The sequence below is a fragment of the Citrus clementina genome, unplaced genomic scaffold (genome assembly GCF_000493195.1).
Source record: "Citrus clementina cultivar Clemenules unplaced genomic scaffold, Citrus_clementina_v1.0 scaffold_5, whole genome shotgun sequence".
NCBI classification, from domain to species: domain Eukaryota; kingdom Viridiplantae; phylum Streptophyta; class Magnoliopsida; order Sapindales; family Rutaceae; genus Citrus; species Citrus x clementina.
Window position 1 is genome coordinate 41,655,882 of NW_006262201.1, and position 13,027 is coordinate 41,668,908.

Sequence of the window (13,027 nt, forward strand, 5' to 3'; positions counted from 1 at the left end):
GAACGGTGGAAACCGACTCTATCCGTTGGCCCATTTGCCTCACCTCATCACAGTAACTCAATAGGCTTCTTCATAAAACCGCGAGCAGTGAGTGAAGTTTAACTGCTATCTATGAGTTAAGTAAAAAACAAGACAATAAAAATAGGGACAGATTACACAGTCGATGAGCAATGAAGAGTAAATGACAGACAAAAACAAAATAAAAAAGGACATACATAAAGTAGAAAAATTCTCTTGCTCTCTCTCTCTCCTGCCCTGTACTGTGCTGTTCCCTCTTCCACAGATTCTTCACCTCTTGATTAGGGTTGTTTCACCCTTGCTGGCTCCTTCACCTGGTAAGCTTTGATTACTTTTTCCTCTCATATTATTTTATATATTTATAAATTTTATCTGTTTCTGCTTGCTATAATCGCGTACAACATTTTTATTTTTTGTTACATGAAATTGGTTTAGTAAATAGCTGAAGTGATATGAAGCGATTCAGAATTGTTTCTCGTGTCAGTTTCTGTTGGGTAGTTTTTGTTTGTGCAAGCGAAGCTTGCTTTGACTTGCTATAACTGTTTTGATTTCTACTGTTCTGGTTCTGTTGTAAAGTAAGTGTCGTGTAAGATTGTTTGGTAGGTGAATTTTGAGTTTCCCATCTTAGGTATTAGCAAGAAACAGTGTGTTTCGGTTTTTGATTGAAGCATAGGGTGTTTGACTAGACGAGAATTTGGATCTTGCTTTGGGGATTGGAGATTACTTAGCAACTTGGAAGTTGGTACAATTATTCAAGTTTTTTCAATCGTATTTGTAGAACTTATGGCTCCCAACTGGGTTGGATACCAGTCATTTGGATATTTGTTTTGTGTGATGCATATGAGGTAGTAGTTTTTTATGTGGAACTGGAACAGCAGTTACCATGTTTGAGATTCTTATGCTTTAACTTGACCTATTGACGACGTATAATTGGTTATGCAGTTGTGGTTGTGCTTGGTGATTAGCCAGTCTGAGAATGTTGTATGTGTTTTTTTTCCCGCTTCTGCATCTTAGGGCTTCTATGAAATTTCTGTCCTGTAGTTACTTACAGTTGCTTGGCTTTGTTGTCCTTATCCATCTTCCATGGAAGGTTATTTCAGCGACATTCAGTGTCATGCATCAAGTTTCATCATAGGCTGCCTTGAGTGTGACAGGGTTGATCTTGTCTAAGTCTAGAAGTTGTTAAATCATATAGTCATTGGATTGTTGGGTTTCCTTCACATGATGATTATATTGTCACATATCAATGTTTCCTGTGCAGGGATTGGCAGGATTTGTTTGGGCTTCTGATGTCAATTTTTTTTTGGTAATGTCTTTGCAATCATCCTCCACCCCGCCCATCCACATCCTTCATATCTCTCTCTCACACACACAGATTTTGGTTATTGCCTGAAACATGAAGGAAATCTTGTGCATATTGCAAGAATGAAATCTGAGTCCCCTTTTGTACTGTGAAAAGCAGGATATTTTCCATGAAAATTAACATTTAATTATGCTTATTTGACTCGGCGTTGTACATTTAGTTGAGTAGCATATCTGTTATTAGCAAATTCAGCTTTTTGTGCATCACAAATGGATGACGGTGGGCATCGTGAAAATGGAAGACACAAAGCAGATCAGTATAAAGCAGCTCAGGGACAGGTACGTTGAAGAAATTCTGCATAAACAATGTGGTTTAACGTATCACATTTTGCAATGTAAGCTTTTTGCATATGAGATCCTCTGTCTACTGACAATTCTTTCACTGATGTTGCCGCAGTGGCTCATGCATCACCAACCATCAATGAAACAGATAATGACCATTATGGCTGAGAGAGATGCAGCTTTACAAGAAAGAAATTTGGCTATTTCTGAGAAAAAGGCAGCTATTGCAGAGCGAGACATGGCATTCTTACAGCGAGACACAGCCATTGCAGAGCGAAACAATGCTATTTTGGAACGAGACAATGCCATTGCTAGTCTTCAGTATCGAGAAAACTCCTTGGGTGGTAATATGTCATCATGTCCGCCAGGATGCCAAATATCACGTGGTGTGAAGCACATGCACCATCCACAGCAGCATGTACATCAGCTGCATCACGTAAGTGAAGCTGCTTACTCAAGGGAAATGCACACAGGTGATGCCCTCCCAGTGTCTCCTGGCGCTTCCGAGGCTGCAAAGCCACGGCGGTATAAACGAGCAAAAGAGCCCAAGGTGTTGTCACCTAATAAGAAGACTGCAAAATCTCCTCGGAAGGTGAAGAGGGAGAATGAGGACCTGAACAAGGTCGTGTTTGGGAAGCCAAGTGAGTGGAAGAGTGTGCAAGATTTGGATGGTGGAGATGATGATGTAAACAAACAGTCAACAGCATCAAAGTCTGATTGGAAGGGTCAGGTATTGGGGTTGAACCAGGTTACGTTTGATGAGTCAACTATGCCACCACCTGCATGCTCATGCACTGGGGTATTAAGGCAGTGTTATAAGTGGGGAAATGGGGGATGGCAGTCAGCATGTTGCACAACCTCCTTATCAATGTATCCGCTACCAGCAGTTCCCAACAAGCGGCATGCCCGAGTGGGTGGGAGAAAGATGAGTGGAAGTGCTTTTAACAAGCTTCTTACCCGGCTCGCAGCTGAAGGCCATGATCTGTCACATCCAGTTGATCTAAAGGATCATTGGGCCAAGCATGGAACAAACCGCTACATTACAATCAAGTAGATTTTAAGATACCGATTCGGATGGAGGAATTTGGAATCTCACTGTAATGGTAAGGCATGATTTTGCTGGAAAACAAGAATCATAAATAGCCGCCATGAGGATTGTTAGGTATGGGTGTTTCATTTTTCATCCCATCTCTCTACTCACCATCACGGTATCACCATTTTTGTTGTCAACTGTATTAGTTTAATGATATTTAAGTTCAATATGTGTTGTTGTACTGAAGCTATCCTGAACGACTCTAGATAATTGTAAAGATCTGTATCTCGAAATCTTGTTATGTATGAACAAAAGTGTTGTATAAAGTTATCCATGGTCATTTGATTGTTCCAAGTTATCTACAGGATTGACACTCAAAAAGCTCTTTTAATGTCCTCGTATTTATGCCAAATAAAATCAAAATCAAAATCAAAATAAATTGTTCATTTTGTAGAAATTGTTGGAATTAGGATGAGATATATTATCATTGATGTATTTACTTTATCTTAAAATTAAAATAAATTATTACATAAAATGACTTTAAAATTATTATCATTATTAATTATAATAATTATAATTATCATTATTCAAAATAATTATTGTTAATAATAATACAATTATCAATTTATCACCATCATCAATAGATCAATCAATCAATAGTATTATTATTATTATTATTATTGTAAAAATTATTGTTATCATTAACAATAATTCCAAAAAATAATAATAATAATAATTCAATTTATAAAAAAATTAAAATTATAAAATTAATGAACGAGAACATTCCCAATCGTACCAACCCTTCTCATGGGATCAAATTCTTATTTCCTAATTCGAAAAACACGTGGTCCTGTATACTTCATTCTTATGCCCTGTAACTACTATTCATTCAAATAGGCAAACACCATTCCTTTCAATTCCGAATTTCAATTTTCCCAATCAGAGAGAGGAATCGGGGAAGTAAACCCTAAAGCCTAAACCCACCATTAATCTACTAAATGTTTGACCCGTCCCTGACGACTTTAACTTGTTTGTTTTTGTTCGCCGGTGCTGTTATCTTCTTCATATTAGACATTGTAGCGTTCAATAAATAAGAAAATAAAAATATCGAACAGTGAAGCAGAACAACAACAGAATCAATGCTTGGCGATGAAGATTTACAGTGTTTATGTCAGATTAAAAAGAAATGTCAGCACAGATAATCAGCCAGGGATAACTGTATTATTATTGATTTCTCGTCATCCATAAACACTGTCAAATTTTCTGAAAAGGAAAATAAAATTGAAACTTCGGCAAATAAAAATTTTATGACAGCACAAATCAAAAGCTAAAAAACATGGAATAGAAAAGCCTCAGACCGTCCTAGTTCATGAGTTTCAACATTAACGCAAGTGAGAACACCCGCAGTCTGTCAACCATTCCAATGTCGTCATCGGCCCCTTTTTCTAATAACAAAACAAAAAACATCCTGAAAACAAAATGTAAAATTATTAAACTTTGCATCATACAGTGGTGTCAGAGTTTAGAAATATCAGCAGAAATAAGTCAGACAGGGATAACTGTATAATTCATAATTCTCATCATCCACGAGTTTTACAATAATTTTTAAAAAAAAATTTAAAAAAAATTTAAGAAAACAGTTTGAACAATAATGAGGCATCAGATCTTCCTATTCAATGCATTTTAGAATCATAGCACCCAAAACAGAGTCTGGGCATTCAACAAATCGGCATATTCATCATTTGACCCCGTCAAATTCTACACAAAACATGTTCATAAAAGAAACAAGAGAAGAGGGGGGAAAAAAAAAAGAGAAAAAGAGGCATTTGCGACAGCAACTACAGGAACTGAAACAAGAAAGTAGAAATAAGAGAGACGGCTTAAATGAGCTAGGGTTTTAGAATCGAACTCTAGCCTCCAGGTGCCATTTTATAGGCAGGGTTTTCTTGGTCTCGAGTCTTTTTGCCTGGCTTTTGGGCTTTAATCCGACGGCCGAGATGTTGGATTCGAAAGCTGCAGGCGTAATGGGTTTACGAGGCGATGTTGGGCCTAGTCTTGTGATGCCCTCAACACTTGGGCCAGGTCGGTAAGAGAGGGAAGCTCTTCGATGAATTCCAATCATTTTCACTTTCTAAATAACGTGCGTTCTATTTCCACAGTTATTTAACTGCCACAGCTACTATGCTTGATAATTTCAATGTAAATTCACAATTTTATTATTGTTATTATAGTTTAATCATAGCCTTATTGGAAACTCCAATGTATCCTACTCTTAGTCAACTCAAAATAACTTCGAAGAATTAGGAGAAAAAAAAAAGTATAGTCAAAAGTCAAGACATCAACCAAGAAGTATAATTTGCAAATAAAAAAATTGATAAATTTGTAATCATACAAATTACCCCCTTTTTTTTCAATCTATCAGTGCAATATTATTCCCAAAAAAAAAAAAAGATTCATTACAATAAAATAAAGGATAAAATCTACGGCGGCGACGAAGGAAAACAGATTCCCACACCAAAGTCCAAACAAAAACCGCGTATATGTGGCATATTCTAGAATTATAGATTTAAAAAATTTAAAAAAAAAAAAAAAAGCGAAAGAAATTTATTTAGTTTAAAGAGGAAAGTGAAGGAGTGAGCAAAGCCAAAGACAAAAGACGGTGTGGGGTGAGTCTTACTCTTAAAAATCCAATCTTGTCCTACACGAAACCCTTGTGCTTCTCTCGGTAATATTGAGGTTTCACAGATTTTTTATTTATTTAATATTTCTAATTCCGGCAGTTTTTGTAAATTTTGGCGTGATTACCGCCATATTTGCTTTCACAAAATCTCCCCTCTCAGATTCACTTTCCATTCTCAGCTCTCATTTGCCGTGTACGGACATCTTCTAAACCGACCATTCGGGTTTTGTTTTTTAACTTTTAAAAATAAATAAATACTTTGTTTTGCTTTGATTTTACAAAATATGCAAAAACTTGATTCTTCATCATCATCATCATCATCATCATCTTGATTTACAAAGCCTGTGACTGTTTACAGTGCAAGTCAAATGAGTCCAGACAGCAACAAGAGACCAGGTATCCCTCCTTCACACCCAAATAATAATAATCCTAATGCAATTTCTTTGCCTTTTCCACATATGGTGCTGCCATCATCTCATTATCGACCATTGCTTGATTCTTTGCCTCCATTGAGTCCTTCTATGTCTTCTTTCTCTGACCCTAATTCTGGTAATAATACTACTAGTGTTTGTATTGACGAAAGAGTTGTTAATTCTCTTGGATTATCAATCCCTTCTCCTGTTAATAGAGTCACTAATAATAATGGTTCAAGGGTTTCTGAGAATTTGCCTCCCCGTCGAGGTCATCGACGATCTAGTAGTGATATTCCTTTGGGATTTTCGGCTATGATTCAATCATCGACCCAATTGATACCCATTGGTAGTAAGGGAGCGATTGAGAAGCCAATTCAGTTGGTTAAGCAAGAATCCGAGTGGAATAATGTTAAGAAGGATGCAAGTAGGAATGTGGAAGGGATGGGTGAGAGGAAATCGGAGGAAGATGTTGCGGATGATTTGTTTAACGAGTATATGAATTTGGAGAATATTGATACATTGAACTCATCGTGTACTGAGGATAAGGATATGGATAGTAGAGCTAGCGGGTCTAAGACGAATGGATGTGAGAGTAGTGATAACGAGGTGGAAAGTCGAGTATATGGGAGGAGTAGCTCCGGTATTTTGAGTGAGAAGAGGGAGGGGATCAAGAGGAGTGCTTGTGGAGATATTGCTCCAACTGTTAGGCACTGTAGGAGTGTTTCGATGGATAGTTACATGGGGAATTTGCCTTTTGATGATGAATCACTGAGACTTCCTCCGGGAGGTCAACTTTCACCTGGCAATCCAAGTGATGGGAACTTAGCTAAGATGAGCTTGGAGTTTAATGGTGAATTCAATGATGCTGAATTGAAGAAGATTTGGGCTAATGAAAAGCTTGCAGAGATTGCTCTATCAGATCCGAAACGTGCCAAAAGGTGTTGTGCTTTTGACTTTTATCTGCATTAGTGTTCATCATTAATGACATTAATATGTCATTGAGCTCTTTTTCCCTTGTTTCTTTACCCATCTTAGGATTTTGGCTAATCGGCAATCAGCTGCTCGTTCCAAGGAGAGGAAGATGCGATACATTTCAGAATTGGAGCAAAAAGTTCAAACTCTGCAGACCGAGGCTACCACATTGTCTGCCCAGGTGACAATACTACAAGTGAGTATTGCAGAGTTGATTTTGCCCATTGCTGAGTTTTTAATTGTTTTGCTCCCATTTTTAATTCGAGCAATTTTGATTGTGCACTTGTTTGTTTTCCTTACCTTGTTCTTCTTCAGAGAGATTCTGCGGGGCTTACAAGTGAGAACAATGAGTTGAAATTCCGACTTCAGGCCATGGAGCAACAGGCTCAACTCAAAGATGGTATAAATTCGTTTCTTCTTTTTTATTACCTTCTTCTACTTCATCTGTGAACTCAGACCTATCTTATTTATATGCACAAGGTGTAAGCTCTTTTGTTATTGTGATTTATATCTGTTGACTACACCAGAAGTGCGAAACTTTTTCTGTGTTTCACCTTTTGTTCTGATATTGCTCTTAGCATTTGATTCCATGGCTTGTGAAACATACTGAGGTAGTTTTCTTTCATTTAATCCCTTAGATAGATTGATTGATGGCTTGTTATACTATTCATCATTATTTTGATTGATTTAACGACTAGCGCTTCTGAATAGCAGCACTTCTTTGTTTTCTTATGAGAACTCTTCTCCAGCACGGTTCACTGCTCCTTAGCTCTCTTGAATGAGTTGGTCGGGCATATTAGATATGATTAACACCTCAGGATTGATACTTTGTCCTTGTGCTTTTGATTGGGGGCAGTGAGACCAGTGTTGATCATTGCACTGGTTCGGTTTGTTACTTGTCCTCTATTTATGCAATTAAGGGCATCTTGACTCGTGTTAGATTTATCTCCATCTTCCAAAGCAAGTTAATGGATTTTCTTAGTTTTTACTTATGGATTAATAAACTATTTTAGGATCACGCTGTCATAAAAAGGGGTTTTCTGTTAGTTATGCATCCTACTTTGTGCTTGATTTGGCAGCTTTGAACGAGGCATTGGCTGCAGAAGTACAGAGACTGAAGCTCGCTGCTGCAGAGGTCAATGGAGAGGCCCAACTTTCAAGCCGCATGGCTCAGCAGCTTTCCATTAATCATCAGATGTTCCAGATGCAGCATCAGCAGCAGAACCAAGATGCAGGAGCAGCCTCAGCGTGGCCAACTGCAACCTGGGCAGCAAAGTCATGAGGCTGCTATGCATGACTGGAAGTAATAGGCCGGCCATGTCGGCTAATAGTAGTATAGCAGTATACGTAGGCTCAAAAGTATCGTTCAATAGTTATTTTATATATAAGTGAACCTTGACTATTGTTCTTGTTTTCTTGGTTGGTTTCTTGTGTCTAGACAATGGAGAATCCAACTAACTTTGCTTGTTCATCCATTTGCCCGGAATGATGTTCCAATTTTAGAAATAAATAATTGTGTTTGCTCAGAATATTTACAATATTATATTTTATATTATGACTACGGTCTGAATTGCCTAGATCAGTGATTGGCCACTAAACGACCACCAATTCTTCATATCCAGTGATCAATAGTTTAAAACAAGAAAAACGGTTGTTTGTTTCAAGATTCATTATTAGTAGTATTATCGATAAAGTAATCGGCTGCGATGAGGGCAATTGAAAGTTTTTAACGGGTTACTTGGTGAATGTTTGTTTCAAGATTCATTATTAGTAGTATTATCGATAAGTAATCAGCTGCGACGAGGGCAATTGAAAGTTTTTAACGGGTTACTTGGTGAATGTTACGTAAGATATGGAACAAACTCTTGGTACCATAATTCATGGATTCGCGAACATGGAATCTTCTGGAAAATTGAATTTATGCTTTTATAATTGCACAACGAAAATTTACCAAGAATAATTTAGAAACCTGCGTCAACTAGAGGGAGAGATTCTTCTTCTAATAGTGCTAGTGTTTATGGGTTGGGGACTGTGGCAATTCAATACTATTTCTTTGGTAACAAGCAAACAATTGTGGCAGTTCAATTCTATTTCTTAGGTTTTTTTTAATTACACAAGACTATTTCTTAAATTACAACTCATATTACATGGGATTATAATTGATATTTACAAATCAGATTATTACTAGAACCAACTTACATCAATGCTTATGGAGCTCTGCCCAGATTTTTAATCTTCACTAATATGCGAAGGATGTCTACTCCACTCACACTTAGGTAAGGGAAAAGATTATATTTACTCAATTATACATTATAATTAAGGAATGAAATACCCCCACGTTGCGTTTGTGGGGGTTCGAACTGCTACTCTCCTGCCCTGACCACTCGGCCAAAGGGCGAGTGGCTATTCTATTTCTTAGGTTACAAGCAAACAATTGTGCATTTGTCTCGGTCTACCTATTCGTGGAACGGGGTTAAGTATCCAGCGTTCGTATTGGTGCCTTGGTGATGGTCTTTGTCTGCCTTGTAACGAGCAATTAAAATTCAATACAGTTATTATTGTCTGTTTGATGATTTTGCATAATTTAATTAATTTGCTTAAATTAATATTAGTTACCATAATATATGTGTGTGTAGGGATGGGAATGTTATCCGCAAACTTGCACCCCACTCAAACTTGTCTGTCAAAACTCGCTTGCTGTGGATAATTTTGTGGGTTGCGGGTGGATTTGGTATTAGCCAAATATCCAGTGGATACTCGAATAGATATACACCAACCCGCAACTTTTTTTTAATACTTTTAATTCAATTTTAATTGAAAAAAATTTAAATCTAAAAATATATAAAGTAAATAATGTAAAGTGCAAACGTGTGTGCAAGTTGCAACATGCCTAAGTCCTAACAAGCTTTAATTTAATGTATGGATTATTTTATACTTATTATAATTTTGTATGAACTATTATTCTTTAACTTAATGCATGCATTATTTCATTATTATAATTTTAGTCTTTGGATTAGTACTTAAAACATATTATTCTTTAAAAAATATTAATCTTGATTATTATTGTAGGAATGGTGTTGGATGGATGCTAATGGTGGTGAATGAAATAAATATCTTTTTTTGGAACTTGTGTTTAATGATAATATAAATTGATAATTGTTATTTTTAAATACTAGTTTGTAGCTTTTTTTATGGATTTATATATTTTATTCTTAAATTTCAAAATTTGTGTTGGATTGATGTTGAAAATTTAATTTTGCATTTACATTGGTTAAATTTAGAATTGAGTATGTTATGTAGAATTTTAGGTTGTTATTAATATAAATTTATATATTGAATATTTGTGATTTTAAATGTGAAAACCCATAAAAAATTCCTTGGGTACTATTGCGAGTTTGGTAATTGTAAAAACCCACAAAAGGTGGATTTTCTTTACAAAATTGAAACCTACAGCAAGTTACGGGTAGGTTTGGCAATTTAATTTTTGTGCAGATTTGAGTTTGGTAATGTCAAACCCGATGCGGGTAGTGCCCATTGACATCACTATGTGTGTGTAGGTACATACTGAACAATTTTTAAAATTAGAAAAATATTAATTTAGGACGGTGAGGCTACTTTCACTCCAAATTTTACTTTCTATACTTTAAAACATTATTTTGCAGTTGTAACATACGTAAAAAGAAAAATAAATGGCAGGAAATTTTTTTACAAAGAAATGGCATATTTCGTTAATCATATTAAAGTATTATGTCTTTAAAGGCATTAATTTAACAAAAACTATACTTGCATATATAGAGCTAAAATTCTTAGGGCTTAAAGGTTATTTGGCCTATCAGAGTTGCTAATATCGACAAAACTTTAAAGGGGGAGCAACAAGCAAGTCACAATCCCCCTTTAATATGTAATTCAAGTACTTATTTTCTTGCTAAGATGTTTTTTTTTTAATTACTTAATTACTGAAATAGATTTAGCATGGTAGGGAGATTATGATATCCCATGAGAATCTTTTTGAAACTTTCTTTGTATTTTTTGACATGTACACATATATATACCAAGCTAATCTCAGAATTGACTTATCTTTTCTCAATCAGAAGTGCAATTCTAGAGAAGAAAATGTAAACGTGATTTTTTTTTCCTTCAATTATTGTGTTACTTTATGCATGGTTCTTTTTTATTTATTTATAAATTATTGATTATATATTAGTTTGCTGTGCATGATATTAACTTTTGTTTGGCAGAATAGAAGAAGATTATAAGCCGATTAATTATAGATAAGAAGGAGAAAAATAATTAATTAACAGGACAATTGCTTAATGGCTTGATACTTAAAAAGCTCGTCAAAAGTTGCCTAGTTAGTTATAATGAATTGGCACCCTCTTGTCTTCAGTCGTTTGAAACGTTGAACTTCAAATCGGAAAGCTCTCTTCTATCGGGTTTCAAAATCAGCGTCATGGCGTGTTTGATTTTAGTTTGCAGCTCTAAATAGCAAAATAAATTTAGATCGGGCTGCAGCTAGCTGCTACAACTGACAGTACCAAGACCCCATCATAATTCGTCGGACGTCCCGAATGCAGCATCGATCAGCTTAGGAATTTGGCATTTGGCGTTTGCAAATTGCAATCCTTCTCACTCTCGGCAGCGAAATGTTAAGCTAACCAAAGTCCAAAGCTAATATGAGTAAGCCAATCATTCTCTATCAACTACATACACTTTTTATTTTATTCAAAACTAATGGTACATTTACTAATTGATAAATAATAATAATAATAATAATGGGTTGAAATTATGAGAAGTTGGAATTAGAATGGACTAAAATAAGAAGAAAGAATGTGAATGATAATAAGATATTTACTTCAATTATAGAAATTGGAATAAATTATATTGCCATTACTGTGTTTATTCTGTTTGAATTGAGATGAATTGTTACAAGTTAATAAAATTTCCTTAATTTATTATTAGTTATCATAATATTTATGATTATTACTATTATTCTTCAAAAAACTTACTGTTAATAAAAAAATAACAACATTATAACAATAATAACAACAATAATATTAATGAAGATAATAACGATGATGACCACAACAACAACAACAACAATAATAATCATAATAATAACAACGCGAAAACAATAATAATAATAATAACAACAATAGCAAAAACAACTAGAGTAGCAATAATAATAATAATCATCATCATCATCAGCGTATCATCAACAATGACTGACATTGAATGGCAATAGCAACAACGATCGGCAACGATGACGAGTGCTTAGCGACAGTATTGGCAGTAGCAACCGTGATCTCCATAGTGAATTGATCTGATTTGTTGTTTTTCTCTTTCGAATATTTAACAGATGGATAAAATGGAAAATTTGAAAATATAGTGAGGGTAGTTTGGTCAGTCTTGGAGACGGGGTTCTGATTCTTAAACTCTCACTTAGAAATCTCAACATAATAGGGAGATTATGTTATCCCACAAGAATCTTTTTGAAACTCTCTGTATTTTTTGACATGCACGCATATATATACCAAGCTAAGCTCTGAATTGACTTATCTTTTCTCAATCAGAAGTGCAATTCTAGAGAAGAAAATGTAAACGGATTATTTTTTTTTATACATACATATATATATATATAAACTATTGATTATATATTAGGTTGCTGTGCATGATATTAATTTGTTTTGCAGAATAGAAGAAGATTATAAGCCGATTAATTATTTCCAAGTTCATATAAGATGGAAATTCATGATGGAGTCCCTGCAGCTACAGGGTTTGCCGGTGATGTGATTTTTTCAATGGCTATAGCGAGTTTATTCACTCCCCCATCTTTGGACGAATAAATGAACTTTCGTTATTTATTTATTTATTTATTTTAAAACCTATTATTATCCCCATAATACAATACACACAAATTTCTTCATATATATGATAGATTATAGATAAGAAGGAGAAGAGTAATTAATTAACAGGACAATTGCTTAATGGCTTGATACTTAAAAAGCTCAACAAAAGTTGCCTAGTTAGTTATAATGAATTGGCACCACCCTCTTGTCTTCACTCGTTTGAAACGTTGAGCTTCAAATTGGTCCTTGGAGAGCTCTCTTGTATCAGGTTTCAAAATCAGTCTCACGATGTGTTTGATTTTAGTTTGCTGCTCTAAATAGCAAAATAAATTTAGATAGAGCTGCAGCTAGCTGCTACAGGTGACAGTACCCATTAGAATGTGTTTATTTTGTCTGAAATCGAGTTGAATTGTTACAAATT

At 35.1% G+C, this 13,027-nt stretch overlaps 2 protein-coding genes and 4 non-coding genes across 7 annotated transcripts; 2 read left to right on the top strand and 4 right to left on the bottom strand.

The window, feature by feature from the left end:
• Positions 1-101: 101 nt before the first annotated feature.
• Positions 102-3,045, top strand: LOC18042124 (protein BASIC PENTACYSTEINE6). Of its 2 annotated transcripts, none has more exons than XM_006435065.2 (3): positions 102-335; positions 1,280-1,659; positions 1,778-3,045. In XM_006435065.2, the coding sequence occupies exons 2-3, from the start codon at positions 1,591-1,593 to the stop codon at positions 2,714-2,716; spliced, it is 1,008 nt and encodes a 335-aa protein (XP_006435128.1). In that variant the 5' UTR covers positions 102-335; positions 1,280-1,590; the 3' UTR covers positions 2,717-3,045. The 2 variants fall into 2 exon arrangements, with proteins under 2 accessions (XP_006435128.1, XP_024038773.1); XM_024183005.1 differs by having other exon boundaries at positions 1,542-1,659.
• Positions 3,046-3,859: 814 nt separating this feature from the next.
• LOC112098707 lies at positions 3,860-3,945 on the bottom strand. The gene has a single exon (XR_002905816.1). It is a non-coding gene; the product is annotated as a small nucleolar RNA R38 (small nucleolar RNA).
• Positions 3,946-4,044: 99 nt separating this feature from the next.
• Positions 4,045-4,132, bottom strand: LOC112098725. Its single transcript, XR_002905834.1, has one exon. It is a non-coding gene; the product is annotated as a small nucleolar RNA snoR20a (small nucleolar RNA).
• A 71-nt stretch (positions 4,133-4,203) lies between these two features.
• LOC112098706 lies at positions 4,204-4,287 on the bottom strand. The gene has a single exon (XR_002905815.1). It is a non-coding gene; the product is annotated as a small nucleolar RNA R38 (small nucleolar RNA).
• A 64-nt stretch (positions 4,288-4,351) lies between these two features.
• Positions 4,352-4,433, bottom strand: LOC112098724. Its single transcript, XR_002905833.1, has one exon. It is a non-coding gene; the product is annotated as a small nucleolar RNA snoR64a (small nucleolar RNA).
• Positions 4,434-5,314: 881 nt separating this feature from the next.
• Positions 5,315-8,284, top strand: LOC18040353 (transcription factor RF2a). The gene is made up of 4 exons (XM_006435069.2): positions 5,315-6,726; positions 6,824-6,956; positions 7,076-7,160; positions 7,840-8,284. The coding sequence occupies exons 1-4, from the start codon at positions 5,744-5,746 to the stop codon at positions 8,040-8,042; spliced, it is 1,404 nt and encodes a 467-aa protein (XP_006435132.1). The 5' UTR covers positions 5,315-5,743; the 3' UTR covers positions 8,043-8,284.
• Positions 8,285-13,027: the final 4,743 nt, after the last annotated feature.